General features: G+C 38.7%; 1 protein-coding gene across 5 annotated transcripts in view; it reads right to left on the reverse strand.

Annotated features, from left to right (window-relative positions):
- Positions 1-20,429, reverse strand: part of CFAP43 (cilia and flagella associated protein 43) — a 184,167-nt gene that overhangs the window by 43,608 nt on the left and 120,130 nt on the right. For all 5 annotated transcript variants that reach the window (XM_027596566.2, XM_027596564.2, XM_027596565.2 and 2 more), the window contains 7 exons: positions 17,878-18,018; positions 16,902-17,074; positions 15,476-15,625; positions 13,276-13,406; positions 11,162-11,309; positions 10,569-10,670; positions 9,740-9,817 (listed from right to left, as the gene is read on the reverse strand). In XM_027596566.2, the coding sequence (XP_027452367.2) occupies positions 9,740-9,817; positions 10,569-10,670; positions 11,162-11,309; positions 13,276-13,406; positions 15,476-15,625; positions 16,902-17,074; positions 17,878-18,018 (923 nt within the window). The remainder of the gene's footprint in view (positions 1-9,739; positions 9,818-10,568; positions 10,671-11,161; positions 11,310-13,275; positions 13,407-15,475; positions 15,626-16,901; positions 17,075-17,877; positions 18,019-20,429) is intronic.

A 20,429-nucleotide genomic window follows, 5' to 3' on the forward strand; every position in this document is an offset into this window, starting at 1 on the left:
ACAAAGAAAGTACAAGAGAACAATTAGTTATGGATAGCAATACAAAATTTCTAAGTAAAATACTAGCAAATGGAATCTGGTGTAAAATGACCAATGTCTATTGGAGGAATACAGGGTATTTGATAAACTTCACAATAAAATTCACAATAAAAACTCTTTAGGTAACAAGGGATAGAAAGGAATTTTACTTATGAAAGGATATCTAACAGATGCTGAGGCAAGTATCACACTTAAAAGTTAGAAACTTTCCCATTAAGGTCAGGAAGAAGACAAGCATGTCCACTCTCATGACCACTATTATATTAGAAGCCCTTGGCATAAGACAAGAAAGAAATGAAGTATAAAAATTGATAAGAGACATGATTTTCAGAAGATATGATAGTTTACCTAGACAATACAAGAGAAAAATTGAAAAGGATCAGAACTAAAAGAGAATTCAGCAGGTGATCATATATAAACATAAAATCAGTAATATTCATATACTAGTAGTAACCAATTAGAAAATGTAATAGAGGGGCGCCTGGGTGGCTCAGTTGGTTAAATGTCTGCCTTCAGCTCAGATCATGATCCTAGGGTCCTGTAATCGAGCCCACATCAGGCTCCCTGCTCAGCGGAGAGTCTGCTTCTCCTCTGCCTGCCGCTCCCCTGCTTGTTCTCTCTCTTTCTCTGTCAAGTAAATAAATAAAATCTTTAAAAAAAAGAAACATAAAAAGAAAATGTAATAGAAAAATATTCATTCACAAAAGCAAAAAACAAAACAAAACTATAAAATATCTAAATAAGCCTAATAACAAAATTATACCAAGTCACTTCTAGACTGTAAAACGTCACTGAAGGATTTTTAATTGAATAGACATATATTTATTTAATGTAAATATTACATGTATATAATACATATTATATATAAGATTTACATTATAGGGGGAGTGGTAAGATGATGAAGTAGTTGGGTGACCCTAAGCATGCTTCCTCACTGGAACACAGATTGATAAAGATTGGATCATTGTGAACACCAATGAAATCGATCAGAAGTCTTGGAGAAGGAAGCTGAACATCTACAAACCAGAAAAATGAACTGTGGGAGATGGAGGAATTCACCCCAAAAGAAAGAATAGGAAGAAATGATGGCCAGAGATTTAATCAATGCAGATATAAGTAAAACGTCTGAACTAGAATTTAAAACAATTGTAAGCATACTAGCTGGGCTTGAAAAAAGCATAGAAGACACTAGAGAATCCCTTACTGCAGAGATGAAAGAACTAAAATCTAGTCAGGCTGAAATTAAAAATGCTATAACTGAATGCAGTCCCAAGTGGAGGCCATAAAATGAGGATGAACGAATTAGAAGAGCAAATCAGTTGTACAGAAGATAAAATTATGGTTAATAATGAAACTGCAAAGAAAAGGGAAAGAAAACTATTAGATCATGAAGGTAGACTTAGGGAACTCAGCAACTCCATAAAGTGAAATAATATCCATATTACAGGAGTCCAGAAGATGAGGAGGAGGGAAAAGGGGCAGAAGGGTTTTTTGTTTTTTTTTTTTAATTTAATTTTATTATGTTATGTTAATCACCATACATTACATTTAGTTTTTGATGTAGTGTTCCAGGATTCACTGTTTGTGTATAACACCCAGTGCTCCATTCAATATGTGCCTCCATAAAACCATCACCAGGTTAAACCATTCCCCCACGCCCCTCCCCTCTAGAACCCTCAGTTTTTTTCTCAGAGTCCATAGTCTCTCATGGTTCAGCTTCCCCTCCAACTCCCCCCCCTTCATTTTTCCCTTCTTACTTTTTTTTTTAAAACTATAATGGATTATTTGTTTCAGAGGTACAGGTCTGTGATTCATCACTCTTACACAATTCACAGCGTTCACCGTAACACATACCCTCCCCATTGTCTATCACACAGCCACCCCATCCCTCCCACCCCACCACTCCAGCAACCCTCAATTTGTTTCCTGAGATTAAGAATTCCTCACATCAGTGAGATCATATGATACTTGTCTTTCTCTGATTGACTTATTTTGCTTAGCATAATACCCTCTAGTTCCAACCACGTCATTGCAAATGGCAGATTTCATTTTTTTGATGGCTGCAAAATATTCCAGTGTGTGTGTGTGCGTGTGTGTGTGTGTGTGTGTGTGTGTGTGTGTGTGTGTATCTCACATCTTTATCCATTCATCTGTTGTTGATGGACATCTTGGCTCTTTCCATAGTTTGGCTATTGTGGACATAGGGGCAGAAGGTTTATTTGAACAAATTATAGCTGAGAACTTCCCTAATCTGGAGAAGGAAATAGGCATTCAAGTCCTAGAACCACAGAGAACTCCCCTCAAAATCAACCCAAATTAAAAAAAAAAAATAGGTCAATACCTCAACATATTATAGTGAAGTTTGCAATTTTCAAAGAAAAAGAGAAAATCCTGAAAATAGCGGGACAAGAGGTCCTTAACCTATAACGGTAGACACATATAGCTGGCAGAAGACCAGTCCACAGAGACCTGGCAAGCCAGAAAGGGCTGGCATGATATATTCAACTTGCTAAATGGGGAAAATATGCAGCCAAGAATACTTTATCCAGCAAGGGTGTCATTTGGAATAGGAGAGACAAAGAGTTTACAAGACAAACAAAAACTAAAGGAATTTGTGAACACTAAACCAGTCCTGCAAGAAATATTAAAGGGGACTGCTTGAGCAGAGAGAAACCCCAAAAGTAACAAAGACCAGAAAGGAACAGAGACAATTTACAGGAGTAGCAGCTTTACAGGTAATACAATGGCACTAAAATCATATCTTTCAATAATTACTCTGAATGTAAATGAACTAAATGTTCCAATCAAAAGGCATAGGGTATCAGAATGGATAAAAAAACAAGACCCATCAATATGTGCTTATAAGAGACTCATTTTATTTTTTTTTACATCATTAGTTTTTAATGTAGTGTTCCATGATTCATTGTTTGTGCATAATACCCAGTGCTCCACGTAGAGACTCATTTTAGACCCAAAGACACCTCCAGATTGAAAGTGAGGGGGTAGAGAGCCATTTATCATGCTAATGGACATCAAAAGAAAGCTGGAGTAGCCATTCGTATCTCAGACAAACTAGATTTTAAACCAAAGACTGTGATAAGAGTTGAAGAAGGACACTATAACCTAATAAATAAAGGGGTCTATCCAAGAAAAATATCTAACAATTGTAAATATTTATTCCCCTAACTTGGGAGCAGCCAAATATATAAACCAATTAATAACAAAATTAAAGAAACTCATTGATAATAATACAATAATAGTAGAGGACTTTCACCCCACTCACAGCAATGGACAGATCAGTTAAGCAGAAGGTGAACAAGGAAACCAGGGCTCTGAATGACACACTGGACCAGACAGACTTAACAGGTATCTTCAGAGCATTTCATTCTAAAGTGGCAGAATACACATTCTTCTTGACTGCACATAGAACATTCTCCAGAATAGATCCCATACTGGGTCACAAATCAGGTTTTCTTTTCTTTTTTTTTTTTTAAGATTTTATTCATTTATTTGACAGAGAGAGACACAGTGAGAGAGGGAACACAAGCAGGGGGGAGTGGGAGAGGGAGAAGCCAGCTTCCCGCGGAGCAAGGAGCCCAATGCGGGGCTTGATCCCAGGACCCCAGGATCATGACCTAAGCCAAAAGCAGATGCTTAATGACTGAGCCACCCAGGCGCCCCACAAATCAGGTTTTAACCGGTACAAAAAGACTGAGATCATACCATGCATATTTTCAGACCATAATGCTATGAAACTTGAAGTTAACCGCAAGAAGAAATTTGAAAGGACCACAAATACATGGAAGTTACAGAACATCCTACTAAAGAATGACTGGGCCAACCAGGAAATTAAAGAAGAATTTAAAAAATACATGGAAGCAAATGAAAATGAAAACATGACAGTTCAAAACCTTTTGGATGCAGCAAAGGCAGACCTAAGAGGTAAGTATATAGCAATACAAGCCTTTCTCAAGCAGGAAAAGTCTCAAGTACACAACCTAATCTTATACCAAAAGGAGCTGGAAAAGGCAGCAAATAAAGTCTAAATCCAGCGGGAGAAGAGCAATAATAAAGATTAGAGCAGAAATCAATGATGTAGAAATAAAAAAAAACATAGAACAGATCAATGAAACTAGGAGCTGGTTCTTGGAAAGAATTAATAAGATTGATAAACCCCTAGCCAGACTTATCAAAAAGAAAGGAGAAAGGACCCAAATAAATAAAATAATGAATGAAAGGGGGAGAATCACAATCAACACGGAAGATATGTAAATAATTATAAGAGAATATTATGAGCAATTATATGGTAACAAATTAGGCAATCTGGAAGAAATGGATACATTCCTAAAAACATATAAACTACCAAAACTGAAACAGGAAGAAATAGAAAACTTGAACAGGCCCATAACCAGCAAGGAAATTGAAGCAGTAATTAAAAATCTCCCAATAAACAAGAGTCCAGGGCCGGATGGCTTCCCATGCTCACGGATTGGAAGAATAAATCTTGTTAAAATGTCTATGCTTCCCAAAGCAATCTACACATTCAATTCAATCCCTATCAAAACACCACCAGTATTTTTCACAGAGCTGGAACAAACAATCCTAAAATTTGTATGGAACCAGAAAAGACCCTGAATAGCCAAAGTAATGTTGAAAAACAAAACCAAAGATGGAGGCATCCCACTTCCAGACTTCAAGCTGTATGACAAAGCTGTCACTCTCAAGACAGTATGGTACTGGCACAAAAACAGACCCATAGATCAATGGAACAGAATAGAAAACCCATAAATGGACCCTCAGCTCTATGGTCAACTAATCTTGGACAAGGCAGGAAAGACTCCAATGGAAAAAAGACAGTATCTTCAACAAATGGTGTTGGGAAAATTGGATAGCCACATGCAGAAGAATGAAACTGGACCACTTTATTACACCATATATAAAAATAAACTCAAAATGGATGAAAGACCTAAATATGAGACAGGAATCCACCAAAATCCCAGAGGAGAACATAGGCAGCAAGCTCTTTGACCTCCGCCGCAGGAACTTTTTGCTAGACCTGTCTCCAAAGGCAAGGGAAACAAAAGGAAAAATGAACCATTGGGACTTCATCAATATAAAAAGCTTCTGCACAGCAAAGGAAACAACACAACTAAAAGGCAACCTAAGGAATGGGAGAAGATATTTGCAAATGTTTTATCAGATAAAGGACTAGTATCCAGAATCTATAAAGAACTTATCAAACTCAACACCAAAGAACAAATAATCCAATCAAGAAATGGGCAGAAGACATGAACAGACATTTCTTCAAAGAAAACATACAAATGGCCAATAAACACATGAAAAAATGCTCAACATCATTCAGCATCAAGGAGATACAAATCAAAACCTCAGTGAGATACCACCTCATACCAGTCAGAATGGCTAAAATTACAACTCAAGAAACAACAGGTGTTGGTGAGGATGTGGTGAAAGGGGAACCCTCTTACATTGTTGGTGAGAATGCAAAATGGTGCAGATACTCTGGAAAATAGTATGGAGCTTCCTTAGGAAGTTAAAAATAGAACTACCCTACAACCCAGGAATTGCACTTCTACGTATTTATCCAAAGGATACAAAAATTGTGATTTGAAGGGGCACGTGCACCCCAATGTTTATTGCAGAATGTCCACAATAGCCAAACTATGGAAAGAGCCCAGATGTCTATCAACAGGATGAATGGATAAAGGAGCTGTGGTATATATATATATATATATGTGGTATATATATATATATATGTATATATATATATATATATATATATACACACAATGGAATACTATTCAGCCATCTAAAGAATGAAATCTTGCCATTTGCAATGACATGGATGGAACTAGAGGGTATTATGCTAAGTGAAATTAGTCAGTCAGAGAAAGACAATTATATGATTTCACTCATCTGTGGGAATTAAGAAACAAAACAGTTGAACATAGGGGAAGGGAAAGAAAAATAAAATAAGATAAAAACAGAGAGGGAGGCAGATTCTTAACTCTTAACTATAGGAAACTATAGGAAACCAACTGAGGGTTGCTGGAGGGGAGGTGGGTAGGGGGATGGGGGTAATTGGGTGATGGGTTTTAAGGAGGGCACTTGATGTAATGAGCACTGGGTGTTAGATGCAACTGATGAATCACCAAATTTTACCCTGAAACTAATAATATACTATGTGTTAACTAAATTGAATTTAAATAAAAAATTTTAAAAAGATTTATATTATACATTTTAATATATATTATATATACATAAACTTTCAGAGATAGCAAATAAATTCTGACTCAAATCAAAGATAAGCAATGTATTCTCAAAGGCAAATCAGAGTTTACACTGAGCTTGACAAGCCAATCTTAAAATTCAAATAGAAAAATAAATGTGAATCAAAAGGCCAACATTTTTCTTTTTTTGAAAAGGAAGAGTAAAGGGAGAATTATCTTCAAGGTATAAAAATATTTTATAAAGGGGGTGCCTGGGTGGCTCAGTCATTAAGCGTCTGCCTTCGGTTCAGGTCATGATCCAAGTGAGCCCCACATCGGGCTCCCTGCTTGGTGTGAAGCCTGCTTCTCCCTCTCCCACTCCCCCTGCTTGTGTTCCCTCTCTCGCTGTGTCTCTCTCTGTCAAATAAATAAATAAATAAATAAAATCTTTAAAAAAATTTTATAAAGAGATAACTATCAGAATAGTTTGGAATTAGCCTAGGAAATGATCAATACTCAATTTCAGAATAGAGAGTCCAGAAACAATACTGCATACATGGGAATCCAGGGATTGACAGAGGAAGCACTGCAAGTCACTGGAGAAAGGGTGGTATATTCAGTAAAAAGCACTGGTGAAATGGGCTATTCATTTGAAAAAATAAATTTAGATCCATACCTCATACCATTCATGAAAATAAATTACAGGCGAAATAAAGGAGTATTAGAAAAAAAAATATGAGAGACTTTGGAAGACCTTTAAAAATCAGATATACAGGACAAAAGCTCTAAATAAAATATCAATACATTCCGATCATAACATAAATTCTGCATTTTAAAAGGTGTATTATAAAAGTTAAGACACAAGGCAAAAATATTTGTCGTATATTAGGCTGGACCATATAAAACTGTGATTTCATGTGATTCAGCCTAATAATAAAGCCAGCTCTAGATTTTCCCCTTGCACACCTCTGTGCTCTTTCCCCCTCCCAGCTGACTGTGGCGAGCTCAAGCAAGGCAACGTCAGAAGCCAGGTGCTGAAGACAGCAGAATCTCTGCCTCCTGCATCTCTGAACAACTGCATAGAACAGAGCAGCTAATGACCTGAAATAAACTCCCAATCCCTATGCCACTATATTTTTGGAGTTTAGTTATTATCACAGCTTAGCTAGCCCTAATTATCACAAATATAAATTAAAAATAAAAACAAAGAACTCTACAATCAAAAGGAAAAAGACCAACAACCTGATAGAAAAATCGGCAAAGGATATGAACAATGAATTCACAGAAGAGGAAGGTCTTTTAGAGTTACGAAAAGATATTCAACCTAATTAGCAATAAGGAAAATCAAACAAAGGGGAGGAAATTCCCAAAGAAAAATGTGAGGACATTTCCCAGAACTGAAAGACAAAGTTTTTTATTGAAAGTGCACACCAATGTCTAGCACATGAGAAAGACAAAAACTAGCAAATGAACTAGGGGCCTGGTACAAAATAGATGACACACTCAAATGGGATAACTGGGGAGAGGGACTTTTACAAAAGGATTGTCAGGGTAAAGCCAACCAGCAAGGCATGATAAAGCATCTCAGAGTAGCAACCACAGAAAACTATCACCACTCCTACGTGTGAAGGGCAAGGGTGGGAATTGGTACTGGAACCTGGAGAGATCAGTAGCTGTAGGAAAGAGCTGGCTCTGACTGCAAAATCATAATACCACAAAGAGGCCACTGGAGGAATAAAGACACTTCCCATCTCCTGCTGACGCCACTCATTGACTATGCCCAACCAGAAGCCAGAGGCAAGATAGCACATTAATAATAACCACAAAGGCCAGCTCTTGGGGCTGAGAACAGAGAGGAGAAGGGTGGGGAATATATCCGCACCAGCAAACCAAGAATATCCATCAAATCTATCAAGGTGCATAACTGTGAAATTTCCTAACAGCTGGGATAAAGGATCCTATAAGTTTGCAGAGACAAAATCTGGTTACCTAGAAAGAATTGGGAATCAGAAAGGAATTGGATTCTCTAAAGCAAACACTGAGAGCTACAAGATGATGGAGCAAGCCTTCAAAATTCTGAGGGGAAATCAAGGAACACTGAGGCAAGCTATGAAACAAGTACGACGGTAGGATAAAGACATTTTAGGAAAAACCATGTTTCAGAAATATCCCTCCTACATGCCCTTTCCCAAGAACAGAGCCAGAGCATTGTACACCTCTAAGGGGGCAGGCACCATCCACACTGCATTACATTTAAATGGCATGCCAGAAGCACGTCTATCTGATGAATGATGTCCTCAAGCATGCAACACCACAACGGTCCTGCTTAGGAAGCTACTGAAAGTGTACATCAAGAAAACAAAGAAAAATGCATGGGGCCCTGGAAAGAGGGACTCCAACTCAGATAGCAGGTGATGGCAGACCATGTACCTGGTCTAGGAAGCAGGGTGCTTAGACTAGAGCTGGAAGATGGAAAAGGAGGTCATGAAAACAAACAAACCAACGAACCACTGACAGCTTGACTACCTCAGGTATTTGACTGTATTGAGAAGAGTTTTTAGCATTTTGAGAGAGTCTGAGTCGGTAACAGGTACATAGAAAGGCTTAATCTAAAACGTAGGCAATTATTAACTCCAGAAAAAATATGATTATAAAAATGGAAATTAATCATAATATACCATGTGACTTGGCTTTGAGGAATATTTACATAACTATAATAGTGTGCACACTGAGTAGGGATTTATGTGTATGTTGTAGTGATGGGCTGTAAAAGAGCCTAAATACTCATCTTCCAAACCAGGAAGCCCACAGTTAGTGTCAAAATAGAAATGTCAAGAAAAAACAGTATTAAAAAGACCATTTGGAGGGGCGCCTGGGTGGCTCAGTCGGTTAAGTGACTGCCTTCAGCTCAGGTCATGATCCTGGAGTCCTGGGATCGAGTCCCGCATCAGGCTCCCCAGAGTCTGCTTCTCCCTCTGACCCTCCCCCCCTCATGCTCTCTCTCTCTCTCATTCTCTCTCTCAAATAAATAAATAAAATCTTAAAAAATAGACCATTTGGAAAGACAGAGGTAAAATATCCAAACAAAAAAGCTGAAGATTCAGAATTGAAAACATTTACCTTGGGAGTACAGGAATCATAGTGAAGAAAAGTAGGGCAGGTGTTGCTTTAAAAACATTATTTTTAATTATATAACTCATTATTTAAATTGTAAAACTGTAAGAATATAACTTTGATAAAAATAAAAATTAAAAAAAAGAGTAAGACCCAGTGTTTCAGGAAGACCGAGAAGAAAACCATTGTTTTATATAGTATGATATGGTAAGAATTCCACCATGTTACAGCACCTCAGAAAACCGACCTTACTGGCAGAGGGAAAAATGAGCTCCTCATGCTGTATTGGATAAAATAAAGCTCAAAAAGGAATTTTAGACTGAGGCCAGTGTATTCATTTATGAAATCATAACACTTACAGTTTTAGCAAGTGCTTTGATTCCTGTTTTTATCTCTTTCCTTTTCTTGGAAAACAGTTTAACCTCATTTTTGATGGCCTGAAATGGAACAAGTATATCACTTAAACAGGCAAGAGAAATGATAGTTATATGATAGACAGGTAGATACATGCTTACAGGGGTACATAGATACATAGGTAGCACTTCTCTGGAAACAATTTTTGTAAAGACTAATAATACAAAGTGTGCATGAAATACCGCCACTGCAGTGCCTTGCTTAAGTCTCCTGCTGCTATGTAAGTGACCCTCGAAGCAACTTGCAACTGATGTCATTTAGAAGGCCAACGGAAAGAAGATAAATAGTAAAAAAAGTTAAATAGAGAATAGCTGACAAAGGAACTAGTCTGCTTTTTTATTGGGAACTTGAGTGAGACTAACAAGCTAAATCCAGACACAAGCTGCTAGCTGTCACCTTCCTGCACATCTGAAGCCACCATGTCCTTTCTCCTGTTCCTGGCCCACCCATTTTCTTTAAATCAACTTTGCAGCATCCTCCAACATTCACCCCAACATGAAGTATCTGATTATACCTCACTTTGGCTTCCCCTAGACATGTTTGTTCTGTTTCATATTAGCTTAAGTACTGTTCCTAAAGCTAATACCTTCATCTAAAAGGTTGGGCTAGATTAGGGTGTTTGATTTCAGGAAAGTTACACTTGTAGGATGTAATCCTCTGCCAAGTAGAATCTCATTCTACTTTCTAACTTTCCAATGGGTTTTCATAGGAAACTAATCTATTTGGCACACTTACAGAATGTCATTTCAAACCTCTTCCATGTTTTATAGATACCTCTTGGCTTTTTTGTTGTATCCAGGGCATTTCCTTTAAATTGTCAACTTGGACTAATTCTTCTTGTGATGAATCAATGCTTGGCTTCATATTCTCATTTATCTTAGAAGAAGACAGATATTTCTTAAAATTAAAATTCTTTTCCTCCCATTCAACTTCACATAATTGCTTTGGATCTCTTTGCACTTGTTGCATATTTAAAATAATATCAAAAATTTTGCCTGCCCAAGATGTAATATTTTATTAATTTAATTCCTACCAGTCTGTCCTTATATCAGCCACACTTTTCACTGAGAAAGCAAAAATGATCAGACAGGTCACACATTCACCAAATCACTCTTTGCCTCCTTCCTGTCATTGTAGACCACATGCTCCTGCCTATCAAGCCCAGCCCAAAGTAAATTTGTACTTAGACTCTCAATCTTTTCCTCCTTTGGGGGTCTTTACACTTAAAAAAAATCCCCTTGCCTTTCTACACCATCCATTCCTCCTTCCTACTGAAAGCAGATATCTGATTTAGAAAGGAAGAGAGAGTGGGTGGGGGGAAGAGGGGAAGGAAGGAAGGAAGGACAAATGATATATTGGAACTCAACTGTGTGTTCAGATTTTGATTCCAAATTCAAGGACTCTCCTTGTTGTATACTTAAATAATCATTCTCCTCATCCATGGTGTTGCTCAGAGAAATTAAAAGTTTCTGGCAATAATGGATAATTTCACTGGCTAGGTTTCCTCCAAGCCACCTATATTAATAAAAAGGAAAAGAAACGGACTACAAAATCACAATTTAAAAATGTCACATTTTAGCAGCATTATTTAACAGCATTATTTCCAGATACCTAACCGTTTCTACACAAAGAAATATGGGGTTAATTCTCCACAGTGCCCTGTAGTTATTAGTACTCTACTTCTTAGAGTGAGCCCTTTCATAGGCTCCCGGACATGACAGTCCTCTTGATCTCTCTGAGGTGACCTCTTCTCACACTGTCCCTGGACCCTTACCCGACACGTCCTCTGACCAACCTTGGCCACTGCACAGAAGAGCCACTGTTCCGGTGGAGCCTTAGAATGTACTAGTCATTGCACTGCTTCACATACATAATCACACTGTCATATTTGGTCCTCATCACCCCCACCCACCATTGAGGGAAGCATTACTTCCATGCAATATACCAGGGCATCTCAAATTTTAGGCACATCAGCATTGCATGGATGAGGGTTTGTTAAAAACAGATTCCTGGGCCCCACCCACAGAGATTCTGATTCAGAAACTTTGGGTAAGGACCAAAAATAAGCATTTCTAACAAGCTATGGTTGCTGCAGACCCCACCTTGAGTAACACTGTTATAGATGATTTAGAGAGAGTGTTGTTATGTGCCTAAGGTCACAAATTAGTAAGTCCTGGACCATGGTTTCAAACTCAACTTTGTTTTGAGTCAGAAGTCCACGTGCTTAAATACCCATGGATGGAAATGTCCTTCCTTCTATACAGAGGGCTCCAGCACTTGTTCGCTGTTGCCGGAGATGCTGTTTGTTCATTTACTGTACAGGATGTGTGTCAGGACTTATATATGAGATACAAGTTAGTATTTTACTTAGATTACCTGCATAAAATGGGCATGATGATGCAGTGTTCAAATGAGTCTCTAATATAAATGACTACCAGAACTGTTAGGACATAAAATCTCCATCTACATTTAATTTAATATTTACAAATATTAACATTTTCACAGTTGTCACTGGGAAGTCCATGTTTTGTTACTGTTGTAATCACAGAAAGCGCCACAAGATATTTTTTTGCGGAAATAAATTGCACACTAACTAATGATATTCATTGACAGGCCAAACAAGGCAACATATAAAGTCGAGGCTATCACCTTCAGGCTCTCTATGCTTTGGCCATCATTTACATGCTTGAGTAGTATTTTATTTAGAATTTTAATCTTAATCTAAGCAAAGTCTAAATAATTTAATATTGTCTAAGCAAAGTCTAACTAGGGAAGTATATCCACATGTTCGTGCACATGCATACAAATCTATGTCAGGTTTTTAAGGGATGAATAGGAGTTTAAAAAATTATCTACTTTTCAGGATTGTCCTCATTCCTTGTACTCCTCCAACAGGTGTTATGAAAGGGAGGACTGATCATTTCATATGTACTAACTATGTCTTGTTATTTTTTGTATTTTGGTGCTTTGACATCTGGGGTCTTGCTGACACTAGAGGGACGGCCCCTTCCAAGACCCGCCAATTGTTACAGATAGGAAACCACTCACTCTGAAGCCACCTCTCAAATGCAAACCAATCAATCCAGAGCCCACACCTCCAACTCAGGGCTACTATTTCCCTGCTTTAATCACCCCTGGGCCAAGCGCCAGACAACCAAGGCCAGCATCTATGCCCCAGGACCTGCTGAAATTATCCAAACTAGCCAATGCTAAATCTGCCTGCTCCTTCCCATGGAAACCAAAATAAGACTTTTGCCCATGTTTCCTTTGTTCCCTCTGCTTCCTTCCTTCCACCTAGGTGCTTTCCCATGTGGCCCTGGCACAGAGCTTAGCAAACCTCCTCCTCTTGGGATCTGTGAGTATAATCATTTTTTCAGTGGCAGTTGTCTCCTGTTACGGTGGCCTTGCTATATGTAAATAGTAAAATCTTTATTTTAAAATACTATACCACATGAAGTTGCTTACTGTACACTGTACATACCTCCATCTTAGGTAAACAAGGGTGCCATCATCTCTCCCATTCACCAGAATGTTTTGTCCATCCATTGAAATTCTCACTGATTGAATCCCATGCCCCTGGTGAGAATGACTCCGACTTCGAACAAATGTTTCCTCAATAGTTTTAGGAACAAAGCACAGAAATTACAAATGCAATTCTACCACATGGTTTTTCTAAGAGGGTCATATGCACTTTTGCTTGTTGATAAATTGTTTTGTACTTGTTAACAGCATTTTATTTGGCATGGAAGTAGCGTTTTAGTAATACATAGTACTGAAAATGCCTAGTTCAAAACACACTCACCAATACTGGTTTATTTTCTCATTTGTGTAGAATGGAAGGAGAGGGACTGTTACCACCAATTTATAATAGCAAAGCCAGACACACAGAAGCAACTTGCTAAAGGCTACAGAGTTAGGGGATGGGCCTTGAGTGAGCAGAAATGGCAGATTCAGATGCCTTCAAGAGTCAGGTAGGTTTCATTTATGTGTGATGAGTGGTTGAGAGAAGGTAGTAGGCACTCTGAAGGATGGAGGGTAACATGTCCCAGATGAAGCATGCTAAACCAGTTCAAGTAGAACCCAAACAAAACACATCCCTGATTTGTTACACAGGGCAACAGTTTAAGTTCCTTGACTAAAAACTGGGATTTCTGTGTCACACTGGTTCTCAATCATGAATTTTTTTTTTAATTTAACTTATTGAATAGGCAATACATTCAAATGGCTCAGGATTCAAAAACTATAAGAGTATACAGTGAAATCTCCTTCCTGTCTCCATTCCCCAGCCACCTCCCATAGCCAGTCAGTGTAATTAATACTTTTAACATCCTTTCAGAGGCTTTTAAATGTATATGAACAAATTTTTATGTAGACATAATTTTAAACATAAATTGTAGCATAATATATTATGCACCTTGCTTTTCCTTCTTAAAAGTAGATCTTGAGGTTCTTTCCATATTGTGGCATAAATATTTTCTCATTCTGCATAATATTCCCTATTTTCTTTATGTATTGTTCATATAGTGTTATCTATTTATCCAGTCCTCCACTGATGATCATTAGGTTGCTTTTACAAAGAGTGCTGCATGAATAACCTCATATATGAGGTGCTTTGCATAGAATCACCCAGAAGAACTTTGATGCCTTGCCACGTCATGCCACCATCAGCAGCGGCATATATTATAAATCATTTGAATAAGAGACAATGTAGCAAAGTTTGCAAATTGTCAACTTCAAAATAATCTCCAAAGGATTCAAGATTTTTCCTGTATAATAATAGTATCAGTTTTGCTCAGTTGTAGTCCAAATATGGTTTCTTACACAGATGAACAAGGAGAGTCGGATGTACAAACCAGGGTCCAGTTTATCTGTGGACCTGCAGGAGTATGTCATGTAGGTGGTTGCAAGGCTTCAGGTGTGTGGGGTAGAACCCTGGGTAAGAATCACTAGCCTCATTAAAGTATACTGATAACCAGTTCAATTTGGTCTCAAAACCTAGAAAAGGATCCTCCACAGTTGGGGGAGAAGAAACTATTTTCACTTTCTCAATGGAAATCAGAAACGGTAGCAGTACTGGTGATGTTGAGGTCCACAAGTGATGAGGGAGGACTCAGTAAGGGCCACACCCTCTCCCTTATGCTCTTCCAGCATCACTTCAAGAGCTGGGTGGGGGAGAAGGGACAGCAGCAACCAGCCCAGAGTCGTTCCAGGCCAGGGAGACAGGAGTAATAATCCCTAGGTTTACACAGCAATTCACTATTTCCAAAGCAGTTTTGCATATGCCTTCTCCCTGGCTCTCATCAGAATCCCACAGGCTGAGAGCATGAAAAGTTCCCCAATATTACAGATGAGCATCTGAAACTCAGTGAAGCTCAGTGAGTCTCCAAGACACACAACTAAGTGGTGATGGAGCTGGGCTGCAGCTCACCTGCAGTATCCCTGTCCCAAGCTCTTTATTGGCAGGTCTCTGTCTATTGGTTGGTGTTTCCTCCCTTGGAAGCTCAAACCTCAGTACATAAAAACACCTGTAAAATGTTTAAGTCAATACTACCATCAGTGGTAAATAAGTTATGAATTAATTTACCTATGAAAGAAGCCCAATTACTTCCCTAGGGCTTTTTTTCCTTATATGATATCAAGATATACATCCCAAGATTAAAAAAAAAAAAAGAGTAGCTTACCAAAGTATGAACATCTCGGATACACAGAATTCCACCTTTAGCTATTGTTATGAGCCACAACCCATGTGGAGACAGAGAGAGCATTCCAGGTCCATAGTGTTTGCTTTGCACTTTTTGGTATGGCTTAAGAATGCAAATACCACTGTGTTCCTGCCAATCAAAGAACATGACCCCATTATAGAAAAGATCAGGGGAGCAGCACCTTAAAGCTTGCACTTGTGCATATATGGTCAGATTCAAATCTGCAAACACTGTCGATGGAAATAAACTGATACACCACATTTCTTGCACCACATTTTCATCTCTGTTTGCAAATTAAAGTTTGTCCTAACCAACCAAAAGAAGTCTTTATACATTAGCTACCATTAAAGATCCCAGCCTGCATCAACAATCTTTATTTTTAAAAAAAGATTTTTTGTATTTATTTGAAAGACAGCACATGCACGCATGAGCAGGGGGGAGGGGCAGAGTATTGAGAGGGAGAAGCAGACTCCCCACTGAGCAGGGAGCCCGACATGGGGCTCGATCCCAGGACCACCCCCCCATTATGACCTGAGCCGAAGGCAGATGCTTAACTGACTGAGCCACCCAGGCGTCCCTGACAGCCTTTATTTTTCACTAATTCTTTTCACATACCCCCATGCTCAAGTCCAGTTGAATGAGTCAGTATTCCCTCATGTACTTCCACCTCCAAGCCCCTACACATGCCATGACTTTTGTCTGGAATGCCCTTCCCCACTCCATTCCCACCAACCTGTCCCCTCTCTACCTCAGGAACTCCCACCCCCTGCCAAGATTGTACACAATATTTCTCCATGTCTAAGTCTGACCTATTCTTCAAAAGCCAGTTATTTCCTCTGTGAAGCTTTCCTTGAATTCTCCTTACCACAAACATTTCTCTTTCTTGGAATTTCTGTCTCATACCTTGCTGACATTGGCTGCCCTGGAAGAGGTAGGTTTAGAAGAAAGGGTGGTAGATAATCTGGGCCAGTGTGTGTAGCAGGAGTCTTATTATATGAGAGATGCTTGAAATGAGTGTAATGCAAGGATGGCAGAAACATAGTTTATCTATTTTGTGCAATTTTGCATGTGGCTCAGGTGCAAAGTTCCATGGAAAACCATGGACACCTGATACCTGTGGAATAGATGTTCCATGGCTATGTTGTTTTTAAAGGCACTAAAATAATAGTGTTATCTGCATGTTTATCTGACAAGCAGGATGTATGCAGCACAAGTATGACAGTGCTCAAAGGTATGTAAGACAGATTAACAAATAATGCTAATAATGTATCTAATTCAAGAATATTATGTTACTATAGTAAAGCCCTTGTTAACTGGACTATAATGTTAAAGTATGGATTATGTCTAATTAATACAATGTATCAATCTTGACTTCTAAGATAAACAAGCTTAAGTTTTGGCATACTTGCTCAGGAAGAAGGTAGCTGCAGATATATGGCACTTGGTTACAGAAGCCATATATTTGGTGACTCTGAAAGTCCAGCACAGCAGAAGACAGACTGTGTTCTATCTCATACCGGAACTTGTGAATGAGTGCATCTTTCAGCCTCCCACTTTCATCAATAAAGTTCGCAGAAACTATAAGATTTGAGGAAGAAGAGAGATCATTTGCACTGTATATTGATTTTATTTTTTAATCATAATGAATAACTATGAAAATTTAAATAAAAATTTAAATGCTCAGTTAATAATGCAGAGGCTATTGAGAGGATAAAAATGATTCAAAACAACTTCATTGGAACTTCATTAGAAGTACTTGAGTATTAAATGACTGATAGTGCATAATATCCTTTATAAGGTCTTGGCTAATTTAATCAATTAAGTAGAGGCATATTAAAAGATACTCATGATGGTCTAGAGAGTCTTAATTAAGACACAAGAGTACTTTGAGGTTTTTCAGCTCTCTTATGCTCTATAATTATGTATTTGCAAACTAGCTACCCAAATATATTTGTTATATAAAACAAAGAGTGTCTATTTTATCAGACGTCTTTGTCCAAAAAGCTTTCCTTACAATTCTGTCAGTGAAAGTAACTACACAGTAACCTGTCTGAAGTTAACCATGTATATTTGAAGCTACAAAACAAGAGATATCACAAAATGACAAATCAATCTGACAAAAGTGCCAGTTGACCCTGTTTCTCTTCTCTTGTAATAAGATAGGTTTATATGAATGACAAGGTCCAGAGGAAAGTCCACATATCACATTGGTTAGCAGCTACATCAGTTTTACTTTGTAAGATGCACAAAAGATGGCCATTTTCCCTCTTCACAGGCTAAGAGGGAAAAAAATGCAATCACTGGGGGGCGGGGGGAGAAAGAAAGCTAAGCAGCTACTCATCTGGACCCAGCACAGAATTGGTTGCTTGATTTTTCTTTACCTTGTGGTAGTATTTTAGGCAGAGTAAATATTTCCAATCTGCTTCTTCCTGTTTCTGGAAGTGGGGAAAGCACCATCACTTCTACTATGTCTGTTTCCAAAAGAGACACTGTGGATATTTGTAAAATGTCTTTGCCTACCTCTGAAAGCAAACGGATATCATCATAAGTGGTCATTCATAAGTTTAAAGAATCTTTTATCTTCCCAAGTAAGATACCATGTTATAGAATTGCCTTCACTAAATCTTTAGATTTCAATTTATTTACTGCATATTTAAAGTAATCTTTAAATATAAGTGATGGGGACATTTTTGATGAATGATGAGGAACTGTCATGATTAGATATCTGGGTTGGCAGATTCAAGCCCGCTCAGTGGGCCTCAGCTCCTTTCCCTGTCAGGGAAGCCTCTGGAGTATGCCATCTTCACCTCAACAGCACCTCCATGCTCCAGCCCCTTGATGCTCCACTGTGGCCTGTTCATCCACTCCTGATATTGGATCAACTCAGGCATCAGTGTTCTTTGCATCTATAGTCAAGGTATTGCAGGGGTTGTGGAAATGCCCATGACGTGATGAGTTTGCTCCTCTGGAAATCAGGCCTCTGGAAGGTGCCATGCCTGAGGCACACCTTTGGTTCTTTCAGAGTCACTACTCCCCCTTTCCACAGGAGCTGTTCTATATGTGTCCACTTTATCAGCCTCTCCCCTCAGATATTCAGCTGATGATCTTTCCTCTGACATAACAAAGAAGACCAAAGACATCCGATACAAAGTGGATCTCAATGTTCTTATCCAGAAGGCATTTTTGTATGAACAAAATGCAATCCTTCACATTTCTGATATTGAACTCATGCCACTAATCTCCTATTAGACCATGTGCTCTCAAGGACCTCATTTTATCTTCTTATGTCTTTTATGATTTCTTCTATTCAGCTCTCAAGACTCCCCGGTCTTCAAATTGAGCCCTTGCTACAACCCTGCTTCCCCACCATGGTTGCCATCTATGCCAATTCTCTTTTCTCTGCTGCAAACTCCTTAAAACAGGAGTTGCTATTTACTGACTTAACTTTCTGACTGCCCATCCCTCACTGCACTCAAGTTCGTGCTAGTCCACACCCTCAGCCAGCTTCCTCCCTCAAGGTCTTTCTGGAGTGGGTGACTCCCAGTGCTCTCATTACTCTGGCCTGTCCTGTTTGCTTCACTACACCATCTTCCTTGGTCTATAACTTAACTGGAAATTGCTTTTCCCATCCCACACTCTGACTGACCAGATATATTAAAAAATGGAATATTTAGGCAGGATGTACATCCACTCTGAAGTAAGCCATAGGTCCTACCATGCTCCATGTGTTCAAATTTACATATTTAGCTTACCTGTTTGGTCTCATTAAGCAACTGGATTGCTTTTACTCTGTTTTCTTAAGCCATCTCATCAGCTTCCATAATTTCAAGATCAGAATTCTATCATTGAGACTTGAACTACAAATCTCCATTTCCAAACATTAGCTAAATATTCCCCACTAAAGAGCTTATTAGCTTCAACTCTACAGAGCTTGTCAGCTCACATTATCCTTCAACCTTTTGTCTTGAGTTTTTACTTCATTTGATGAAATCACAGGCTAGAAATTTTGGAGTCATTGCTGATCCTCCCCTTTCACATTTAATGGAATACCAAGTCCTATCAACTCCATCACTCAGAGCTGTCCCCTCTTTCTCTTTCTACAACTGCTGCATAGTGTTTGCACTGTGGATAAGAGCAAAAGCCTGAGGATAGACTTCCTGAGTTCGAGTCCTGGCTCCACTGTTACCACGCTATATGACTCTGAATGAGTACTTAACTGTGCCTCAATTGCCTCATCTGTAAATTGGGATAGTAGTAGTCTCTACCTCATAAAAGTTGTCTGTAAGGGTTAAATGAATGAATGCCAAGTTCTTAGAACACTGACTATCACATGGCAAGGAATCCCTCAATAAATGTGGGCTGTTGTTATGATTAATATCACTCTTGCCTGGGCTACTATAATTATTCCCTAACTCATCTTTTTTATTCCATTCTCTTGCCTTTCAGCTCTATCCTTCACACTTGTGGCAGAGTCGTCCTCTAAAATCCAAGTCAAATCATACCTGTATCATCTTGAAAACTTCTGACGGTGTCTCATTAACCACAGAAAAAAGTCCAGACTCCTTGGAATGATATTCAAGACCCTCGTCTTCTTTCAGACTTCATTGCCATGATCATCATCTAATAAACTCTTCTGTTTACCTATTATACCAGACTTCCTACCATTCCAAGTGCCTTTGCTCAGTCTTTTATCTTGAGTGGGAATACTAATATGCCCCATCCTCCTGACTTACACCCTCCGAGAACTCTCCCCCAATCCTCTACACCTCCTTATCTGTGTCCCCCTTTACCCCCACTCCTTTCCTCATACCTGGCAGAATTAATTGCTTCTTCCTCTGAGACCACACAGCACTCTGCTTATTCCTCCACCACTAAATTGTCTCCTTGGCCTTGCCATGCCCCCACTGGCCTAGGTTCAGCATTTCACACCTAG

This window comes from Zalophus californianus, chromosome 15 (genome assembly GCF_009762305.2).
Source record: "Zalophus californianus isolate mZalCal1 chromosome 15, mZalCal1.pri.v2, whole genome shotgun sequence".
Taxonomy (NCBI): domain Eukaryota; kingdom Metazoa; phylum Chordata; class Mammalia; order Carnivora; family Otariidae; genus Zalophus; species Zalophus californianus.